Source organism: Triplophysa rosa, linkage group LG4, assembly GCF_024868665.1.
Source record: "Triplophysa rosa linkage group LG4, Trosa_1v2, whole genome shotgun sequence".
Taxonomy (NCBI): Eukaryota; Metazoa; Chordata; class Actinopteri; order Cypriniformes; family Nemacheilidae; genus Triplophysa; species Triplophysa rosa.
In genome coordinates this window covers 14,772,785-14,796,193 of record NC_079893.1, presented here as the reverse complement: position 1 = coordinate 14,796,193, position 23,409 = coordinate 14,772,785, and the positions used below count along the sequence as shown (strand labels likewise).

The window sequence follows — 23,409 nt, the reverse complement described above, 5'->3', positions numbered from 1 at the left end:
TTCACCAGAGGCCCCAAGTTTTCCGGGTATCTGAGTATAGTAGAATTTGCGCCAGTTTCATGATGGCAGCTACGTGGAGCCCAGCTTTGCAGGATTTTTGTTCATACTAAGAGTTTATTCCAATAGTATGTGAAACTGGACGCAGCGCATCATTTAAATTCGGGTATAGTGAACGATTGTCTTTGTTTGTGGCTAAATGATCAACAGCGAGGTTTGTGTTATTAGCATAACGTTAGGCCGCGTAGCATGCAGCTTTGGCTGTAATAATTGCTAATTGTTGAAAAAAACTTTGGTGTTTCTGCAAGTAAAACAAAAAGGTTAACAACGGTTTTGCTCCCGAAACAATAGGTTATCCATGGCATTTGTAGTAAAACTGGTTACACAAATGGTTCTATGTTTTACTACAACAAAGCGACAGTTCATTTCGGAATGGGAAAGCGAAGCAATTTTGGTAATGCGCTTTATAGAAGGTCTCGTGCCATTTACAAGCATATTACACCCATCAAAACAGCTCTTGGTTTTGAAATGAAGTTAGTTATATGTATGTTGACTATATGTATGTTGAGTTAATATGTGGCAGTTCAGCTCCGTACTGATTCTGATTATTTCATTTGCTGGTTTTCTAATGCAGCCCTGCAGAATGTCCAAGATCAGGCGGAAAGTTACAGTGGAAAATTCAAAGACCATATCAGACAGTAGCAACAGCACGACCACCCCTTCCCGTAGGCCCAGTGTGTTTGAGAGACTCGGCCCCAGCACAGCCAGTAATGCTGCAGAGGTATGGATATTGGTCACCCATGTCAGCATTTTAAAAGCTAGTGTGTTGTATATTAAGGGGTAGTTGACCCAAACAATGAAAATTTTATTTACACTCAGGCCATCCGATGTGTAGATTATATTTTTTCTCTTCTCTTTTTCCAATTAAAACTATTAGCAGAAACCGCAGTCCACTGTAATTCATATAATGTTAATCCTTGGGTGCTGGTTCTTAAAGAGTTCAGAAAGCAGATATAGACCCCTTTCAGAAGACGTAAACATCGCTGGTCGAGAAAAACTTCCTATTTTTGTAACTCTGCACAACATTTTAAATGGAATACAACCAGCAGAACATTTATAAACAATTCAAAACTAGCGATGAGGTATATGATGTCAGAACCATAGTTATTGATGTAGAGGTGGTGTGCCACCATATTAAGTGTTCCTCACTCATCTGTAATGCTGACATTCAAATGTGATGCATTGATCACTAAGTATACTCAAGATATGTGTCTGTTTTATTGTTTTGATGCAAAGGACGTTTATTAATCTTGAGTCGTATAGATTACCTTTATTGTGGATGATGTGCTTTTTAAAGCTGCAAAGCTAGAAAGATTCAGGATATTACTTATTATAACTTTAGATTTTTGTGTTTGGCTAAGGTAGGGCTGCATGATGATTTATCGCGTTACCACTAAATCCTATTGTGATCGAGCTGGCTGCAATATGCAATGTGTCGATATTTTTTTTAATGCGTAGCTTGTCCGTGAAGCACGTCTCTGGGATCAGTAGGAAATGCTGCTCGATCTAAAAGCAGTGCGAGTTTGAGTCGCTTATGTGCATTTGAAAAAGCAACACCCGTCAAACATGATCATTATAAATATACTTTATTATCATAAAAATACCTGATGAGGCTTGAGTAACAGTGATTAAAAAGGCATTTCTTAGATTCTAGAACGTGTTATGGTCTTCTTCTGCAGTGCGTATTTGGAGTTTCCGCACGAGAGCGCCCTCTGGCTATCGGATGCAGCAGTATTTTCCTGTATTTCACTCAAAAGCTGTGCATAAATCACGTGATAATTATCGTGGGTTTATCGTAACAGCCCTAGGCTAAGGATTAGTGCTGTCAATCGATTAAAAAAATAATCTGATTAATCACACATTTTTCTGTGATTAATCACGATTAATCACACAACAATAATATTTTAAAATATACTTTTACATTTGAATAATTTCACATTTAATCTTCAAATTGATGTAGAAACAACATATTTCTTTAACAGCATCATTTTATGAAAGCTAACATTTTGATATTAGTATTGTAATTGATGTCTCTATTAAATTGATTATTTTAACATGAATTATAGCCATTCAACAGTATAATTGAGAGCTCATGTAGGAAATATACAGAAATTGAAGGACACTTTACAGTCTTTAATGCTAAATTATAAATGAAATGCAGAAGAATTCTCATTAAAGCTACAAAATCACGTTGATTTCTTTTTATTTTGTTCTTTGATTAACATTAGTGACAGGAGTCACAGCAGCACGTTTAAGAACGTGGCCCCTTTAAGAGCTGTCTCAGTACGCAGATCTGACCGTCACCGCACTCCCATTTTCACAACACTTTGCATTCATTTAAGATTTTATTTTACACTTTGAAGTCTGTGCTTAAGAAAATGCTTGACAAAACGGGCTTTCTGACATAATCTTGTGTGGTTTTATCCATTCAAGCACGAAAGAGAATTTAACACGGATGCGCTGTCTGACAGAGATTCACCGACGCAGCCTTTAGCCCGTGACTGTATACACCAGACTGGACCTCGTGTTGCGTTTTGCCACGTCCCACAGTTTAGAAGCTGTCTATCTTCATTGAACACGGCGTCAAAGCAACTGTTTCAAATCGCGCTTAAATGGTTTAAAAGCCTGTACACGAATAAGATCGTGATTACATAATGTAACGCTAGACAAAGGATGTCAAAACAAACGGATGCTGTGTTAATTGCAATAAATATTTTCTCACGCGTTAATTTGAAAAAATGTATCGCATGCGTTAACGCGTTAACGTTGACAGCCCTACTAGGGATATAAAGTTAGAAACACTCAGAATGCCATGAGGAGTTGATTGTTTTTCCTGGGTGAACTATGCCTTTAAGTAGAGCTGCATGGTTAATCGTTAAAAGATTGCGATCTCGATTCAAACACCCACACAATCTCATTAATGAAAATCAACGATTCTCCTGTGTCTATTGCACCTCAGACTAAAATCATAACGCTTCAATCTGTGTTGGTGCCGCTGCTAAAGCAGAGAAAGCATTATCATCATTACACCGTGTCTACACCGGGTGCGGCGCAACGCGACAAGAGACAATAGAACACATTAGAACTCATTATAATTTGAAATTTTGTCCACACCGGATGTGGCGCGGCAATCCCATTAGAACCAGCCGTGTGTTGCATTGCGCTGCACCCCATCCGGTGTAGACACGGTGTTAGGTATGAAACAGGGTCACAAACAGTCTTTTCAACCACACACTATCGTTATTTCTGTGTCAAATGATTACTGGAATTAAAGCAGGGATGGGCGATATGGCCCTAAAACTCTATCACAATATTTTCTGGTATTTGTTGCGATAAAGATACAAATGACGTTATAACTATAAACAACATCCGCCGCTGTTTTTTGCTACAAGTGATAGTAGCTGCATGTAGTCTAGAGCCTCAAAAACTAACATTAATCAAAAAGTAAAACGTACCCCTAATCAAGCAGGCTCCTAAAATATACCTACAGCATGTTTGTAAATAAAAAATATAATGGTGACATTTGACTTCAAAAGGTTGTAGTAAAGAAAGAATTAAATTAGCTCCATATACACATCATGTCATACCTGAACTGTATATAGCCTATTGTTGGATGGAAACGATCGCACCACATTGTCAATCTCTATCTCCTGAACCATGTGGACCTTCTCTTCTCACAGAAACATACAGGTGCTGGTCATATAATTAGAATATCATCAAAAAGTTGATTTATTTCACTAATTCCATTCAAAAAGTGAAACTTGTATATTATATTCATTCATTACACACAGACTGATATATTTCAAATGTTTATTTCTTTTAATTTGATGATTATAACTGACAACTAATGAAAATCCCAAATTCAGTATCTCAGAAAATTAGAATATTACTTAAGACCAATACAAAGAAAGGATTTTTAGAAATCTTGGCCAACTGAAAAGTATGAACATGAAAAGTATGAGCATGTACAGCACTCAATACTTAGTTGGGGCTCCTTTTGCCTGAATTACTGCAGCAATGCGGCGTGGCATGGAGTCGATCAGTCTGTGGCACTGCTCAGGTGTTATGAGAGCCCAGGTTGCTCTGATAGTGGCCTTCAGCTCTTCTGCATTGTTGGGTCTGGCATAACGCATCTTCCTCTTCACAATACCCCATAGATTTTCTATGGGGTTAAGGTCAGGCGAGTTTGCTGGCCAATTAAGAACAGGGATACCATGGTCCTTAAACCAGGTACTGGTAGCTTTGGCACTGTGTGCAGGTGCAAGTCCTGTTGGAAAATGAAATCTGCATCTCCATAAAGTTGGTCAGCAGCAGGAAGCATCAGAAGCGTCTCGCCTGGCTAAAGACAAAAAGGACTGGACTGCTGCTGAGTGGTCCAAAGTTATGTTCTCTGATGAAAGTAAATTTTGCATTTCCTTTGGAAATCAGGGTCCCAGAGTCTGGAGGAAGAGAGGAGAGGCACAGAATCCACTTGCTTGAGGTCCAGTGTAAAGTTTCCACAGTCAGTGATGGTTTGGGGTGCCATGTCATCTGCTGGTGTTGGTCCACTGTGTTTTCTGAGGTCCAAGGTCAACGCAGCCGTATACCAGGAAGTTTTAGAGCACTTCATGCTTCCTGCTGCTGACCAACTTTATGGAGATGCAGATTTCATTTTCCAACAGGATTTATTTTAACATAAAGCAACATAACATGTACCTTCACGAAAAATGTGCAGTTTACATGAAATTCAGAATTAAGAGCAGTGTTAATTTTGACAGCAAATTTTGATTTAGTTTTAGTCATAGTCTTTTGACGAAAATGCAATTTAGTTTTAGTCACATTTTAGTCAACCCCATCATTTTAGTTTTAGTCTAGTTTTAGTCGACGAAATATGAAAAACATTTTAGTCGAATAAATATACATTATATTTAGTCTACTAAAATCTAAATGGTTTAAATCATTTACTTGGTGTAATTAAATGTTCCATACAAAGATTCAACTGTTTTGACATAATTTACTTCACCTTAGAATGAAATTAAACCAGGTCATTACCTTTATTTTTCAGAAAAGTTCAGTAACTAGATTTGCATTGTTGGAACACAGAATATTAGACCATTAACGACATGTTCCAGTTCATTCAATCCCATTTGACTCAATTGACTCGTTAAGTAGGGCGTGTTCATTCAGTTCATTCAACCAATGAAACGCTCTGACAGGGCTCACACTCAAAGGCTATTGGCTCATGGCATGTCTCTTTGAAGAAAGAGCTGCACTGTCTTTGCCTGATACAGCAATGAATGAGAAATAGCTTTCATATAAATTGTATTACATTTCTTTAGTCATGCAAACATGTTACATACTTGGTTCGAATGTACAGTTTGACTCACTTCATCACTTCTATAATCAGTAGAGGACAGCGCTGGTTTCTTTTTGCTGACTTCATGTTGCATTTCACGTTATGCAGCAGCTCGTGTTAAGTTAACATTGGCATATAAAAACACTTGAGCTTCCTTTGTAATGTGTTTTGGGGTAACTCTCCTGCAGTCGCGCTTCAAGTTTGCGACGTTTTACCGGCGATCGTGAAGGAAAATAAGACGCTTTGTAACCCGCGTGGAGACACAGAATACATGTCTGTGCTTCCCCTTCTCCCAGAGACTTCTCTCTACCATTTATATGAGATATGCACATGCGCGCAAACTGATGTCCGCCAGGTGAGACAAGAATATTTTCATCTCGTTTTTATTAGTTGACGAAAATGTCAGTATATTTTTATTACAATTTTTGTTATCATGCATTCATTTTTATTTAGTTATCGTCTTGTTTTCGTCAGTCGACATGTCGTTAACGAATACTTTTCGTCATGGTTTTCGTCAACGAAATTAACACTGCAATGGAGAAAAACTAAAATAATATATAAATCCAAAGCATAAAATAAACGGGCAAGAAAAAAAATGAATTAACAAAATATGACAAAACGAAAACACAGAAGAACCGGCAAAGTTTATATCCGTCAAAGTTTTTTCATCAAATAAAAATAGCAGGCCTACCTCAATCCAAAGCTTGGAGTTTTTATTTAATAAAGTAACATGTTTACGTGTTGTGATGACAGTCTGGAGCTTGTTGACAATTGGACCCGTGGCAGAAAACACCCTTTCAGATGGCACGGATGTCCCGGGAATGTAGAGATAACGCCTCGGGAAGCACATCACATTTGCTTTCCACCTGCCAGTCTTAGCTAAACATATATAAATCCGACCTGCTATACCACCCAAAATACAAACATTATTTTTTACTTATTCATATTTCACATTCGTATTTTTACGTCACGTCTAAAAGAAGGCAGGGAAACCACCGGTCGCTCCGTTTTCTTCTCCAAAGCGCACGGGCAGCTGATGCTAAGCATCCATGAGATAAGTTTATGTAAAGGATAAATTGATGGCTAGCACCGAAATTCCCTTGCAGTAGCTCCGCTATTAGCTTTTGCTGAGCCGTAGACATGCCGGGAAGACAGAATGTCACAGCGCATTGTGAGCGCGATTGTCCCGTGTCTACATTTAAAACAAAGAACTTGAGCAAGGCTGCCAGTGGCACTCCGTTTGGAGGAGTAAAGCCCTGACAAAGGTGGCCTCAACAATCAGATGAATTACACGTGTCCTGTTTCGTCAAAGTGACTTGCGTGATCGGATTTTAATCGGTCTCGAAAACGTTTCGGAGGCCATTTACACCTAGTCGCACACGTCTGCATGTTCCGTGAGTTAATGCTTAGCATGTTTTTCTTTCACCATACAGAAAACTAAAAACATGTACGATTTAAGTCATATAAAAAGGTATTATTAAATTATTTTTATTATATTATTAATTTTATTAAACTTAAAATAAACATACCTTTTAAATCGTTTAACCGATAGTATTAACCTGTCAAAATTTTAACGATCAGTTAACGGTTAAACGGTCAATATGAGCATCCCTAATACAAAGTCACTAAAGGGTTATCATAGGAGATAGTGACTGACTTGTGATGCCATTGCTTTTCTCTCACACATACCGAGTATAAGCATATAACATGTCTATGTAGTTTTATCTGTTTTTTTCAGAAGGTTATGATGACAGTGTTTCAGACAGTATACTGATAGTGTAATTCGATCGTAGGTTTGGGCCGATAGATGGTGACATCATCCATTGCCGATGGCTGACAGCCATCACGATGTTGGGCCGGCATCGTGATTCCCCTGCATGATGCAATTTTCGTCATCAGGAGGGTCCGCGTACAGCACATTCCCAAGACAAATGTTGACTGCCAAGTCCACAGTATGACATTCTGCGCATGTGTCGAGCTTGTCCATTCATGCTTATCTGCAGTTGAGTATGATTTGGAAGTTGTGTGACACGTGTGTGCGTGAGACGGATGTAGAAATTGAAAGCAAATAATGAATCGTAGTAATGCGCTCACGTTTTGTGTGTGTAAACTTGTCAATGACGACCTGAACTTTGCGCGTCCGCAATGGCAGCGATTTCCACATGAAATAACAACTGGAAGAAATTCCAGATTTGCAGGTCGTACATGTGCGATTACTTGTGATAAAAATCATGCTGTCTTGAAAACTGGTCACAAAATGTGTTTTGGTCGCAGTCTGGAGCACTGATGTAATTGTTTTTAATGTTTTGGCAGATATCTAGCAAACTGATATACCCCTACCCCTGCCTCGCCCCGCCCCCCGATGTCATCGTCCATCGCGATGTTTCACTGTAGGCATCGTCCGATGCCAATTTGGTAGACATCACCCAACCCTATTCGATCGTTTTCCACTCCTTCATATAAGCATAACATAGGGCTGTCACGATTATTAAATAATCGTCTCATCGCGATTGTTTGACCTCATCGCGATGGTTTCAGATCATCGCAGTTATTGCACATCTCTATAGAAGACACTAGGGGGAGCTGTAGCGTATCTGCATATTGCATATTTTAGTGTATATTAGGGCTGAAACGATTCCTCGAGTAACTCGAGTTATTCGAATACAAAAAATCATCGAGGCAATTTTTGTTGCCTCGAAGCCTTGTTTAATCCATTTAACTACAGTACACGGAGCACTGCGTTTCCCCACGGACCGTTATTACTGACGCACAGCCCGCTAAACTCTGTTCATGATACAGGGCTCTCAAGTCTCACGCATTCACCGTGAGACACACGCATTTTAGTCTGCTCACACGCTCACACGTGTTTCTCATGCTGATAAATAACTGATAGTTTATAGGGCTGTGACGGTTGCCGTAACAACCGCACCACCGCGATGGTGCCATGACGGTGGTGAACTGCCACCGGCGGTAGTGCACGTCACTCTGACAAATATAGGTGTAATAAATATGAGAGTTGCGATAACGATTGCTAGTTGTAGCCTTTCAGTTGTGGATGGTTTTATTTAAAAGATTTTAAATTAACAGAAATTATTGACATACGTTTCCGTTGGTGCGTTCGAGCGCGGGCCTGCACGGCAAAACCCAGGTTATTCTGCGGGTTTTGCAATGGATCTTATTGTGAAATGAACAGATACGTAAAATCAAAACTGGCTATGACCCGCTTGCTTAGTGTCGGAGCGCGCGCAGGTTTTGCCGCGGTTGCGGAGAGACATCTCTTCATTTGCGCTCCTGTGCACATCTTCTGAACGCGCATTTAGTGCAGCTGTACACATTTTAATCTGGACAATGTCAACAAGTAAGTTTCACATCAACGAGTCGGAAAAAGTAAAGTTTTTATGGCAATCTGAATAGGAAAGCCAATGTAGGTTTAAACAGTTTGTTTCAAATGGAATTGTTAAGGACTGTAAGGGTTAATACGCCACTGACTGAAGTTACTGCAACAAGAGCTTTTTTATTTAGTATTTAGCTTTCTTATATCATTTAAGTTTTCATTATTTACTGATGTTTATTTAAATGTTTTATATGCTGTAGTGTGCCGTTTCACTGATGGATTTGCGCGTTAAACATTGACGGATGTTTCATCCTCATTTATTTCAGATATCATATTTCAATTATTTAACAATTTCAAGTATTTAAATAAGGTCTATATTTCTCTTCCACTCGTCATGTGGTTGCTACACGCAAATATAATAATATAAATATTATTTATATAAATAATATATATTTCTCAACCACCGCACCACCGCGGTCGATTTGTCTATTACCACCGCGGTGGTAAAAAACTGCCACCGTCACAGCCCTATAAATAGCTTATTGAAATGGTGAACTGATATTTTAGTCTATTTTACGAGTGAAACTTGTTTTCCGGCTGCATTGAGTCCATCAAACTAGATGCGGACTAGTGGACACCGAATCCTGTTAAAACACATTTCATCTGTCTGGTCTGCGTGTCTGAGTGAATGAACTGCACAGTTTAACGTGCTACACGCGTGATGCTCATGAATTTGTCTGCGTCTGCGCTGAATGAGGACATGAACTTCACCTCCAGAGTTGCGCTGAGAGTTTATTTCACAAACATGTTATTGTTTGAGTGAAGAAACAGACATACTAAAAAATAAGCGTCTTCTGACAACCTGCCAAAATAAAAGTCATAGGCTATTGTTTGAAATTATTATTTCCATTTTTATTCATGTTTCTTATTTATATATTTGTATTATATTGCATTTTGAATTTAATATGGCAATGGAATGTACTAAATGGGTTTAGTTTTCACAGATATTAATGTATGCTATTTCAGCAATAAAAACTAATTGTTCTAAAAAGGAAACAAATGAGTTGTTTTACTCATTTTAAGAGACCTGTCTTATTTTCTCTTGTATATTTAGTATTGCTTTTTAATAAAGAAAACGTACTTATTATCCGAATACCCGATTAATCGATGGAAAATCTGTAGAATACTCGATTAGTAAAAGAATCGATAGCTGCAGCCCTAGTGTATATATTGTTACTAAAGCATGGTTATACTTGTAAAATGTACCACCACAACACAATCACTTTAAAAAAAACTAAAACATATACAAATTACCTGCAGTAAATTTAATATTATTTAAGCAAATCTCAGTGTGAAAACCAGTCTACCAAAATTTCATTAACACACAAGTAAAATTTATTGTAGTCTTGCAAGTGAGAAAAAAACAGACTAGAAGCTTTTCTAAGACTGATAGCATTTTAATGGTGGCTTCAATTCACACCTGATCAATTTACTTAATTTACAAGTATTTGGTGGTTGTATTATTGACAGGTAAAAGCCTAAACCTTAAATATATGATGACCCAATTTTTTCCGATGTATTTCCAAGAAAAAAACATAGTCTTGCATTCAGAACAATATGGTCGTTTCAATCGCTGAATCAAAAATGTATGAGAATTAAATGGCAAAGCTCAAAAACAGACAATTAATCGCCATAATCGTCAAAGCCCTAAAACAGACAATTAATCGGCATAACCGCAATGATTTATTAGACAATTAATCGTCAATCAAATTTCATAATCGTGACAGCCCTAGCATAACATTTAAGATACTCCTGGCAAACGTGTTTTTGAAACTCATGGTGACTGTTAAAAACACATGAGACACCACTTACATGCTTTAATGGTAAAACTGTTACTTTTTCCTGTCAATCCATGTGGATTTTGTCCCTAAAGAATGCACTGTCGGTTTAAATGAGAGTGAGCAGTGCAGCAAAAATAGAATCGGCNATATTAGATGCTACCTGGAGCAGAAGCTGATAGTAAGTGCTTGTTTGTTTATTGTTGTGTGTTCAGAACACTTCTATGTAAACAAATGTAAACTTTGTTTAATTTTCAACATTTACATTTTTCAGGCTGTCTTTGGAGAGGATAAGGTTCATTTTAACAGTCGTTTTCCTGGCTCAGAAGTTTTGCCCAACACTTGCAATGTGTCCATCATGGGAAGAGGACTGGAGGGTGAGTGGAAGGCACCTTTATAGCTTTAGTTATACAGTATAGTATGTATACAATTTCATCTACATGTGTAATGCTACAGAGATTAGTCACAAATATGTTGTTATATTCAAGGTCTGTTATGTGAACAGGGGTTAAAGTTTTCCGGCTTCGTGCCAGATCTTTGGGGTTCAACATTTGGCTGCGCAATGATTGTCCTACCTTAATAAAAAACTTGTTGATATCAGGTTCGAGTTCAGAAGTTGAAAGAAACACAGCTATCACTCTCAACCAAACTAACATTACTAGCCAATTTCAAGTACAATGGGGCAGTTCTTTGAAAATGTGTGGTTCAGATCCAGCTGCAACTGAGTGCTAAGCAGCATAGTCTGCAGCAGTGTTAATTTTGACAGCAAATTTTGATTTAGTTTTAGTCATAGTCTTTTGACGAAAATGCAATTTAGTTTTAGTCACATTTTAGTCATCCCCATCATTTTAGTTTTAGTCTAGTTTTAGTCGAAAAAATATGAAAAACATTTTAGTCGAATAAATATACATTATATTTAGTCTACTAAAATCTAAATGGTTTAAATCATTTACTTGGTGTAATTAAATGTTCCATACAAAGATTCAACTGTTTTGACATAATTTACTTCACCTTAGAACGAAATTAAACCAGGTCATTACCTTTATTTTTCAGAAAAGTTCAGTAACTAGATTTGCATTGTTGGAACACAGAATATTAGACCATTAACGACATGTTCCAGTTCATTCAATCCCATTTGACTCAATTGACTCGTTCAGTAGGGCTTGTTCATTCAGTTCATTCAACCAATGAAACGCTCTGACAGGGCTCACACTCAAAGGCTATTGGCTCATGGCATGTCTCTTTGAAGAAAGAGCTGCACTGTCTTTGCCTGATACAGCAATGAATGAGAAATAGCTTTCATATAAATTGTATTACATTTCTTTAGTCATGCAAACATGTCACATACTTGGTTCGAATGTACAGTTTGACTCACTTCATCACTTCTATAATCAGTAGAGGACAGCGCTGGTTTCTTTTTGCTGACTTCATGTTGCATTTCACGTTATGCAGCAGCTCGTGTTAAGTTAACATTGGCATATAAAAACACTTGAGCTTCCTTTGTAATGTGTTTTGGGGTAACTCTCCTGCAGTCGCGCTTCAAGTTTGCGACGTTTTACCGGCGATCGTGAAGGAAAATAAGAAGCTTTGTAACCCGCGTGGAGACACAGAATAAATGTCTGTGCTTCCCCTTCTCCCAGAGACTTCTCTCTACCATTTATATGAGATATGCACATGCGCGCAAACTGATGTCCGCCAGGTGAGACAAGAATATTTTCATCTCGTTTTTATTAGTTGACGAAAATGTCAGTATATTTTTATTACAATTTTTGTTATCATGCATTCATTTTTATTTAGTTATCGTCTTGTTTTCGTCAGTCGACATGTCGTTAACGAATACTTTTCGTCATGGTTTTCGTCAACGAAATTAACACTGCAATGGAGAAAAACTAAAATAATATATAAATCCAAAGCATAAAATAAACGGGCAAGAAAAAAAATGAATTAACAAAATATGACAAAACGAAAACACAGAAGAACCGGCAAAGTTTATATCCGTCAAAGTTTTTTCATCAAATAAAAATAGCAGGCCTACCTCAATCCAAAGCTTGGAGTTTTTATTTAATAAAGTAACATGTTTACGTGTTGTGATGACAGTCTGGAGCTTGTTGACAATTGGACCCGTGGCAGAAAACACCCTTTCAGATGGCACGGATGTCCCGGGAATGTAGAGATAACGCCTCGGGAAGCACATCACATTTGCTTTCCACCTGCCAGTCTTAGCTAAACATATATAAATCCGACCTGCTATACCACCCAAAATACAAACATTATTTTTTACTTATTCATATTTCACATTCGTATTTTTACGTCACGTCTAAAAGAAGGCAGGGAAACCACCGGTCGCTCCGTTTTCTTCTCCAAAGCGCACGGGCAGCTGATGCTAAGCATCCATGAGATAAGTTTATGTAAAGGATAAATTGATGGCTAGCACCGAAATTCCCTTGCAGTAGCTCCGCTATTAGCTTTTGCTGAGCCGTAGACATGCCGGGAAGACAGAGAATGTCACAGCGCATTGTGAGCGCGATTGTCCCGTGTCTACATTTAAAACAAAGAACTTGAGCAAGGCTGCCAGTGGCACTCCGTTTGGAGGAGTAAAGCCCTGACAAAGGTGGCCTCAACAATCAGATGAATTACACGTGTCCTGTTTCGTCAAAGTGACTTGCGTGATCGGATTTTAATCGGTCTCGAAAACGTTTCGGAGGCCATTTACACCTAGTCGCACACGTCTGCATGTTCCGTGAGTTAATGCTTAGCATGTTTTTCTTTCACCATACAGAAAACTAAAAACATGTACGATTTAAGTCATATAAAAAGGTATTATTAAATTATTTTTATTATATTATTAATTTTATTAAACTTAAAATAAACATACCTTTTAAATCGTTTAACCGATAGTATTAACCTGTCAAAATTTTAACGATCAGTTAACGGTTAAACGGTCAATATGAGCATCCCTAATACAAAGTCACTAAAGGGTTATCATAGGAGATAGTGACTGACTTGTGATGCCATTGCTTTTCTCTCACACATACCGAGTATAAGCATATAACATGTCTATGTAGTTTTATCTGTTTTTTTCAGAAGGTTATGATGACAGTGTTTCAGACAGTATACTGATAGTGTAATTCGATCGTAGGTTTGGGCCGATAGATGGTGACATCATCCATTGCCGATGGCTGACAGCCATCACGATGTTGGGCCGGCATCGTGATTCCCCTGCATGATGCAATTTTCGTCATCAGGAGGGTCCGCGTACAGCACATTCCCAAGACAAATGTTGACTGCCAAGTCCACAGTATGACATTCTGCGCATGTGTCGAGCTTGTCCATTCATGCTTATCAGCAGTTGAGTATGATTTGGAAGTTGTGTGACACGTGTGTGCGTGAGACGGATGTAGAAATTGAAAGCAAAAAATGAATCGTAGTAATGCGCTCACGTTTTGTGTGTGTAAACTTGTCAATGACGACCTGAACTTTGCGCGTCCGCAATGGCAGCGATTTCCACATGAAATAACAACTGGAAGAAATTCCAGATTTGCAGGTCGTACATGTGCGATTACTTGTGATAAAAATCATGCTGTCTTGAAAACTGGTCACAAAATGTGTTTTGGTCGCAGTCTGGAGCACTGATGTAATTGTTTTTAATGTTTTGGCAGATATCTAGCAAACTGATATACCCCTACCCCTGCCTCGCCCCGCCCCCCGATGTCATCGTCCATCGCGATGTTTCACTGTAGGCATCGTCCGATGCCAATTTGGTAGACATCACCCAACCCTATTCGATCGTTTTCCACTCCTTCATATAAGCATAACATAGGGCTGTCACGATTATTAAATAATCGTCTCATCGCGATTGTTTGACCTCATCGCGATGGTTTCAGATCATCGCAGTTATTGCACATCTCTATAGAAGACACTAGGGGGAGCTGTAGCGTATCTGCATATTGCATATTTTAGTGTATATTAGGGCTGAAACGATTCCTCGAGTAACTCGAGTTATTCGAATACAAAAAATCATCGAGGCAATTTTTGTTGCCTCGAAGCCTTGTTTAATCCATTTAACTACAGTACACGGAGCACTGCGTTTCCCCACGGACCGTTATTACTGACGCACAGCCCGCTAAACTCTGTTCATGATACAGGGCTCTCAAGTCTCACGCATTCACCGTGAGACACACGCATTTTAGTCTGCTCACACGCTCACACGTGTTTCTCATGCTGATAAATAACTGATAGTTTATAGGGCTGTGACGGTTGCCGTAACAACCGCACCACCGCGATGGTGCCATGACGGTGGTGAACTGCCACCGGCGGTAGTGCACGTCACTCTGACAAATATAGGTGTAATAAATATGAGAGTTGCGATAACGATTGCTAGTTGTAGCCTTTCAGTTGTGGATGGTTTTATTTAAAAGATTTTAAATTAACAGAAATTATTGACATACGTTTCCGTTGGTGCGTTCGAGCGCGGGCCTGCACGGCAAAACCCAGGTTATTCTGCGGGTTTTGCAATGGATCTTATTGTGAAATGAACAGATACGTAAAATCAAAACTGGCTATGACCCGCTTGCTTAGTGTCGGAGCGCGCGCAGGTTTTGCCGCGGTTGCGGAGAGACATCTCTTCATTTGCGCTCCTGTGCACATCTTCTGAACGCGCATTTAGTGCAGCTGTACACATTTTAATCTGGACAATGTCAACAAGTAAGTTTCACATCAACGAGTCGGAAAAAGTAAAGTTTTTATGGCAATCTGAATAGGAAAGCCAATGTAGGTTTAAACAGTTTGTTTCAAATGGAATTGTTAAGGACTGTAAGGGTTAATACGCCACTGACTGAAGTTACTGCAACAAGAGCTTTTTTATTTAGTATTTAGCTTTCTTATATCATTTAAGTTTTCATTATTTACTGATGTTTATTTAAATGTTTTATATGCTGTAGTGTGCCGTTTCACTGATGGATTTGCGCGTTAAACATTGACGGATGTTTCATCCTCATTTATTTCAGATATCATATTTCAATTATTTAACAATTTCAAGTATTTAAATAAGGTCTATATTTCTCTTCCACTCGTCATGTGGTTGCTACACGCAAATATAATAATATAAATATTATTTATATAAATAATATATATTTCTCAACCACCGCACCACCGCGGTCGATTTGTCTATTACCACCGCGGTGGTAAAAAACTGCCACCGTCACAGCCCTATAAATAGCTTATTGAAATGGTGAACTGATATTTTAGTCTATTTTACGAGTGAAACTTGTTTTCCGGCTGCATTGAGTCCATCAAACTAGATGCGGACTAGTGGACACCGAATCCTGTTAAAACACATTTCATCTGTCTGGTCTGCGTGTCTGAGTGAATGAACTGCACAGTTTAACGTGCTACACGCGTGATGCTCATGAATTTGTCTGCGTCTGCGCTGAATGAGGACATGAACTTCACCTCCAGAGTTGCGCTGAGAGTTTATTTCACAAACATGTTATTGTTTGAGTGAAGAAACAGACATACTAAAAAATAAGCGTCTTCTGACAACCTGCCAAAATAAAAGTCATAGGCTATTGTTTGAAATTATTATTTCCATTTTTATTCATGTTTCTTATTTATATATTTGTATTATATTGCATTTTGAATTTAATATGGCAATGGAATGTACTAAATGGGTTTAGTTTTCACAGATATTAATGTATGCTATTTCAGCAATAAAAACTAATTGTTCTAAAAAGGAAACAAATGAGTTGTTTTACTCATTTTAAGAGACCTGTCTTATTTTCTCTTGTATATTTAGTATTGCTTTTTAATAAAGAAAACGTACTTATTATCCGAATACCCGATTAATCGATGGAAAATCTGTAGAATACTCGATTAGTAAAAGAATCGATAGCTGCAGCCCTAGTATAATATTGTTACTAAAGCATGGTAATACTTGTAAATGTACCACCACAACACAATCACTTTAAAAAAAACTAAAACATATACAAATTACCTGCAGTACAATTTAATATTATTTAAGCAAATCTCAGTGTGAAAACCAGTCTACCAAAATTTCATTAACACACAAGTAAAATTTTATTGTAGTCTTGCAAGTGAGAAAAAAACAGACTAGAAGCTTTTCTAAGACTGATAGCATTTTAATGGTGGCTTCAATTCACACCTGATCAATTTACTTAATTTACAAGTATTTGGTGGTTGTATTATTGACAGGTAAAAGCCTAAACCTTAAATATATGATGACCCAATTTTTTCCGATGTATTTCCAAGAAAAAAACATAGTCTTGCATTCAGAACAATATGGTCGTTTCAATCGCTGAATCAAAAATGTATGAGAATTAAATGGCAAAGCTCAAAAACAGACAATTAATCGCCATAATCGTCAAAGCCCTAAAACAGACAATTAATCGGCATAACCGCAATGATTTATTAGACAATTAATCGTCAATCAAATTTCATAATCGTGACAGCCCTAGCATAACATTTAAGATACTCCTGGCAAACGTGTTTTTGAAACTCATGGTGACTGTTAAAAACACATGAGACACCACTTACATGCTTTAATGGTAAAACTGTTACTTTTTCCTGTCAATCCATGTGGATTTTGTCCCTAAAGAATGCACTGTCGGTTTAAATGAGAGTGAGCAGTGCAGCAAAAATAGAATCGGCGCCTAAATGATCGCTGCTTACACGCCGCTTCTGCTCAGTGAGCACGCCGTGCTTTGCCCAAACTCCTCAGCTTCACGTCTGCCTTCTGCTATACCCGTTTTCGCTCTGCATATGAGCTGTGAATGGGTCTCACAAAGAAGTACGTCATCAACTGGGATTTATCCTTTATATCGTGGGAAGACTAATTCCTATCATGGGGAGATTTTCTACCGCTACGACGGATTTCTGTTAATTGCAGCGAGTCTACGACGGATTTCCGTCAATTGCAGGGTTCCAGCCTGTCCTTAATGTCTTAAATTCACTTTTCATAATGTTGTTAACCCTTTGCCGCGTACTATCACACCGGTGTTATTCGAACATTCAGCGCTTTGGCTGGCACTGAGCCAGAGACAGACTCAATCCTGTCACTAGGGATGTAACGATTCACTCAGCTCACGATGCGATGCGATTCACGATTCTAATCTCACGATGCGATTTATTCACGATTTACTCACGATTTATTTTGAAAAAATGAGTTGAAACAAATTAGAAATGAACAACTTCCCTTGCATTATTTCTTAAATGCTTCACGTTTCTTTGCATAATAAAATAATGTTTTATTTCAAATAACAAAACTAAACTGCGATTTTATAACAAATTAATAATAGAAAAAGTCTCTTTAATATGAACAAACTAATACTGTCTGTGCTTTTCTTGGATTTTTTTGCATTTAAGAAACATCAGCATCCACGTTTAGGTTTGCAGTGAAAATAGCGGCCCCTGCTGTTCAAAAAATGTATTGCGATTCAGTTCAAGCCTCAACCGAATTGAATCGTCACTCATTATAACCGATTTTCAACCGGCTCACGGTGAATCGTTACATCCCTACCTGTCACATATCACAACTATGCAGTGCTTTCAACCACAGAATGTTTAATTTAGCCTTCAGGCATATACACGTGCCTACAAGCACAAAATACATTTACAGATTGTATAATACACACTGATGTCTATGGAAGCGGCATTTGACTGAGGTGTTTTATTCAGATCAAACACAGTATCTCAATTTAAGCAATTGTTAAGATCACTCAATTCTTCTACCAGTTCACCAGGCACTTACATTTTTGTTTTTAAGAGAAGTTGATGAATTCACCTGATGTAAATCTGACTGATCTCAGACCACGGCAGAAACAAACATGGTGGCGCCCGCTTATAGCTCAACTAACGCGATCATTATAAAAGTGTTTAAACATCAAAACACATTCACATGCACATATTTGACAATCAGAATGTCAGATATTTCATGACATAGTTAAGTTTGTGATTTTTCTTTTGAGTAAAAAAGAAAAATTATGTAAAAGCAATGCATCAGTCATACAGCTGCTGTGGCTCTGCGGTGTGTCACATGGTAAGCAGTGCCGCGTCACCATGGAAATGTTAAAGAGATGGGCTACCTTCTTAACTATCACCTTGGAAAAGCTAGTCAAACACTGTAACTAGTTACTGTAGCTATTCAAACACTAAAACTAGTCACTGTAGCTAGTCAAACACTGAAACTAGTCATGTAGCTTGTCAAACACTGAAACTAGTCATGTAGCTAGTCAAACACTGAAACTAGTCATGTAGCTTGTCAAACACTGAAACGGGTGACAGGTGTAGCCAAGCTTCAGGAATATGGTTTCATATTCCTTTCAGGAATAAAAGTTGGTTCTTTTATTTTGTTCTTTTTTTCTGTTAATTATTAAAGAGTAAGTAGCATGAGATCATGAAAATTACATTTCATGCAGTGTGTTATGTTGCCGTGTTTGAAAGTAAGCTGTCTGCCAAGTTGTAAGTCCGAAGGTGAATAAATAACAAAGTTATTGGCTTGTAAAAATGGGAGTCGACTCTGAATCATGCAAACAAGACATGAGCTAGTCCGAGTCTCTAACTGCCGCGTATCTACATCACTACACATAGTCCCCGCCTACGTTTTGCTGGGACTGCCGCGAAAACTTCACTACTAGTCTCTCCTCCCCCAAAACACTGTTGCTCGTTCGTGATGCATGTGTATCATGTCTAGAACCTGTGTTCTACGTTGTGAAACTAAGTCCGTCTTATTTCAACTACCAAAGGAAGAACTTCTGAGGGAACAATGGTTACAATTCATTTTTCAAACGATACCAAAGGAGTATAACCCCAGGGTTTTACCGTGCGTCATTTCGCCGAAGATTGCTTCAATAATCTTGGCGCGTTCACTGCAGGATATGTGAAACGACTATCCTTGAAAGAGGGGGCAATACCAACCTTATTTGGACCTGTTAGCTCCACCGAATCACAACCTGTAAGTGTGAATATTTATTTTTGTCTTAACTTCAACTTCAAGTATTTGTGTACCTTATGTCTGTGTTTAGCTAATGCATATAACGCTATCATTAGCATGTACCGTTATTTCTGGGGTATTACAGTTTGTTTATCTTGCTATTAACTCGGCTAATTTAATTGTTCAATCTATTAACTCAAGTATTTCAAAAAGTGAGTCGAGTACTATCTGTATTGTAATAACATCTGAAGATACGAACACCGTACACTGTATGCCGTGTCAACTAGTCCAAGTATAATACTGTTACAAGAGAATTGTAAATGTCCTTTTTCTTCAGTTTACTATAGTATACTACAATAATTTATGTGGACAAATATACCACTGTTGTATAGTTAAAAAGGAAAAATACACAATTGAGAAATATTCAAACAAATTTAGGTAATCTAAAAATGATACGGCCCTAATTTATTCATCTGTATTTAACATTAATGTCTTTAGTCAGTTACCTGTCTATTCATGATGAACTGCACTTGCATATTTTTTTTAATGATGACAACAGACGATTTATACTCCTAGTTTGGCCTGTGCTCAGGTCCGGATTATCCAATGGGCATTATGGGCACCGGTGTTGTGCCGAGAAATGCACCCCTGCCAGATTATGCAACTCTTTCTATAACACGCTGTCCGATTGGCTAATTCTAACCCCTCCCCACACCTAATCCTAACCCCTCCCCTAACACCTAATCCTCACCCTAACCATTGTGGGGAGGGAGGGTGCATAATCTGGCAGGGGTGCATTTCTAGGCACAACACCGGCTCATGCGTGCTTGGGGCTAGGGCTGTGCGATTTGGGGAAAATATCTAATTGCGATATTTTTGACAGACATTGCGATTGCGATTTGATTTGCGATTTTAACTTTTCTAATTCAAGCATCAATTCAATATTGTTGTGTGGAGCACAGTATGGGTATAGTTACCCTGAAAGAAAACAACAACAAAAAAAACATTTAATTGTTTCCATTAAAACCATTACAAAATTAATTTTTGTAGTGTGCTTTGGGCATTATTCAAACAGGGCTTACTGTTGTTCAATTGGTTCCCAACTTCCAGATTACATCACACCAATAGAATCCAAATACCAGTGTACACTATTATAGTTTCCATTAAAACAAATACAACACCCATTATAACCCTTAAATCCACAACATTTTCTATTGTGTTAGTGAATTATTAAAATAGTTCATAGTTTACATAGGCTGATTTATTATTATTTAAGTATGTGGGATTTTTTAAAACAAGTAAAAAATGTGCTGAATGTTTAATTTCATCCAAGTGAAATTAGCAAAACAGTTAGATAAAATTTACATTTGATTGAAACGCGGAGCTAGGCGTGAGTTAACACAGGGTGCGCGCGTGCGTCAAGCCTCGTCCATATTGCCAGATGCCCGTGTGGAGCCGGACTCAAGTACTATAAACGTCATTACGAAACAGGCTGTGTGTGCGCGTCAAGTTTAAACGGCTCGTCCGCGAGACGCGCGATTACGACACAGGCTGTGTGTGCGGTCTTCTGAATTGGACGGTTCTTTAGTATTTATTTGCCTAATATGATCGATCTGACAATGCAGATGCCATAATAACACTCTCTCTCTCCTGCCTTCTGTTTGTTTGTTTTTTTAATGACGGACGTTTATGCAGTTGGCTGGGGCAGTGCTGATTGGGCATAACGGAGGTGCGCTCACTCAGTTGGTTAGCAAGAATGCCACTCAAAGCGGGCTTGGAACAGACGCGTTTCCTATTTTTCACATCGCTTCCACATCGCAGCCTCTTGCGATTAGCAAATCGCAACGTCTCACATCGCGATTGCGATTCGATTTCGATTAATCGTTCAGCCCTACTTGGGGCCCATGAAAGGGGGAGAACATTTCACATAACATTGCTATCGCTATATTCATTCTGCCGTGTGCCTCTGGCCCGCACACACGCAAGTGTGCATAAAACAGTGTTTCTAACGTACGCAAGTCTGTCTCTTGATTTAGTAACTTTTACAAGCCCTTTAGCAGCTTTTGTTCAGGAGAAGCACAAAGCGAAATATCCAGCGACCTTCCGATAAAGCTTTCATTCAGTGGGAAAATGTCGCATGTGCTGTCCCGCGAGCGCAAGGTCTCACTTTCCCTGCGTGGAGGGATCGTCTCAGTGAGCGACAGGAAGAAGCAGCACATTCGACAGGTGACTCCTGAATGAAATAAGTACAAAACAGCGTTTCCAACAACCTGTCACTGTTATCGACTGTTTGAATGTATAAACATGAACACATTTCGTCTGTAAATATACATATGGTTACCTAGACCAGGGGTGTCCAAAGTCAGTCCTGGAGGGCCGGTGTCCTGCAAAGCTTAGCTTCAACCCTAATCAAACACACCTGAACAGCTAATCAAGGTCTCACAAAGCAGACTAGAAACTTTCAAACAGGTGTGTTGAGCCTAGTTGGAGCTAAACTCTGCAGGACAGTGGCCCTCCAGGACCGACATTGGGCACCCCTGACCTAGACAGAGACTGTTTGAAAAAATATAGCCAAAATCGACGCCTTTTATGGTGATTCGTTAGATGACGAGGTTAGTTAGAAAGGTGAAACTGAAAATATGTAAATGAAAACAGCTTTATTGTTGTAAATATAATCTATAGGCTAAATTAGAATACCCTCACGGTTGTCTTTAAAATCTCAAAAGATAAAAGTTTTTTTACATGTATTTGGTGGTGTTTCTTCGCCAATAATGAATTTTGATATAATGTTGATCAGGTCTAACTGCCTTACTTTACCGAATTTTTAGCCTTCGTTATTAGAAAATCCAGAGTGCTTTTACATACATTGCAAAATGTTTACTTACACAGACTCATAACATATAGGCTAAAGAAGTACCTATAATATTCGTTAATGTCTGTTTGGGGTCTATAAAACACTTGTGCCCTGAATTCTTAATCCGGGCCTGCCTGTGCTACCAAACTTTAAACCTTTCTAGCAAAAAAAGTTAACCTACAGCCTTAACACTAATAATAATTACTGCTTGCCTTTGTTTTATAGCAGTCACGGAGAGTAGGCCTATAACCAAATTCAGGCGGCCAAAGCAGACACTAGTTAAAATGCTTTGAAGCAAACTTTACCAATCTAGAACCGGAACAATTATAGTATATTGAGAATTCAAATGAAATATCATTTTTTTATCGCTGGACAAGTAATTTTTGTACTCGGACAAGTGAATGACAAGTTTACTTGTCCGAAGGACAACCACATGACAATGCTTAATGTCAAGCCCTGCTGGAAAAGTGCTGGAATTTGACTTTGTAAAAGGTGTAAGAACCCTGTTTAATGATTCCGACCATTTGGCTTATGCCAAAGTCTCTACATCAGTTTTATTGAGTGTGCTGAAGATGCATTCACCGCATTTACAGCTCATTCTGCCATCAAATAACGTCCATCTGTCTTTCATGCATTTTTTATATTAAAATATTGATATTTATTAAGTAGTTGTTAACATAACTGTATGTAGCTTTAGATAATTATCTACTTTTTCATTTTATGCCTGCATTCTGGGCTTCCGTCTGCGTTTTCCGCATTGCGGCAATAAGAACCTAATCAGTATGGTTGCTAGAGATGCGCGGATCAGCTCAAATGTCACCCGAATCCGCTGCTTCAAACAAATCATCCACCTGCCACCAAACCTGCACCTATAATTTTCTCTGATCTAGATATCCGCACCTGACCGGCACCCGATCATCACATATTCATATTCATTCTAATTCTTATCCAATTCTTCTTTGTTTTAAGCTTTATGTCAGTGGATCATTCGTGTTTTAACAGAAGCTTCCGTGACGTTAGAGCTAATTTGCGCATCTCAGATAA

General features: G+C 38.4%; 1 protein-coding gene across 4 annotated transcripts in view; it reads left to right on the top strand.

The window, feature by feature from the left end:
- The window catches only part of zc3h13 (zinc finger CCCH-type containing 13), a 127,940-nt gene continuing 104,531 nt past the window's right edge, over nt 1-23,409 (top strand). For 2 of the 4 annotated variants that reach the window (XM_057331021.1, XM_057331019.1), the window contains exons 1-2: nt 182-211; nt 632-778. In XM_057331021.1, the coding sequence (XP_057187004.1) occupies nt 197-211; nt 632-778 (162 nt within the window). In that variant the 5' untranslated portion in view covers nt 182-196. The other 2 variants (XM_057331020.1, XM_057331023.1) reach the window with 2 other exon arrangements.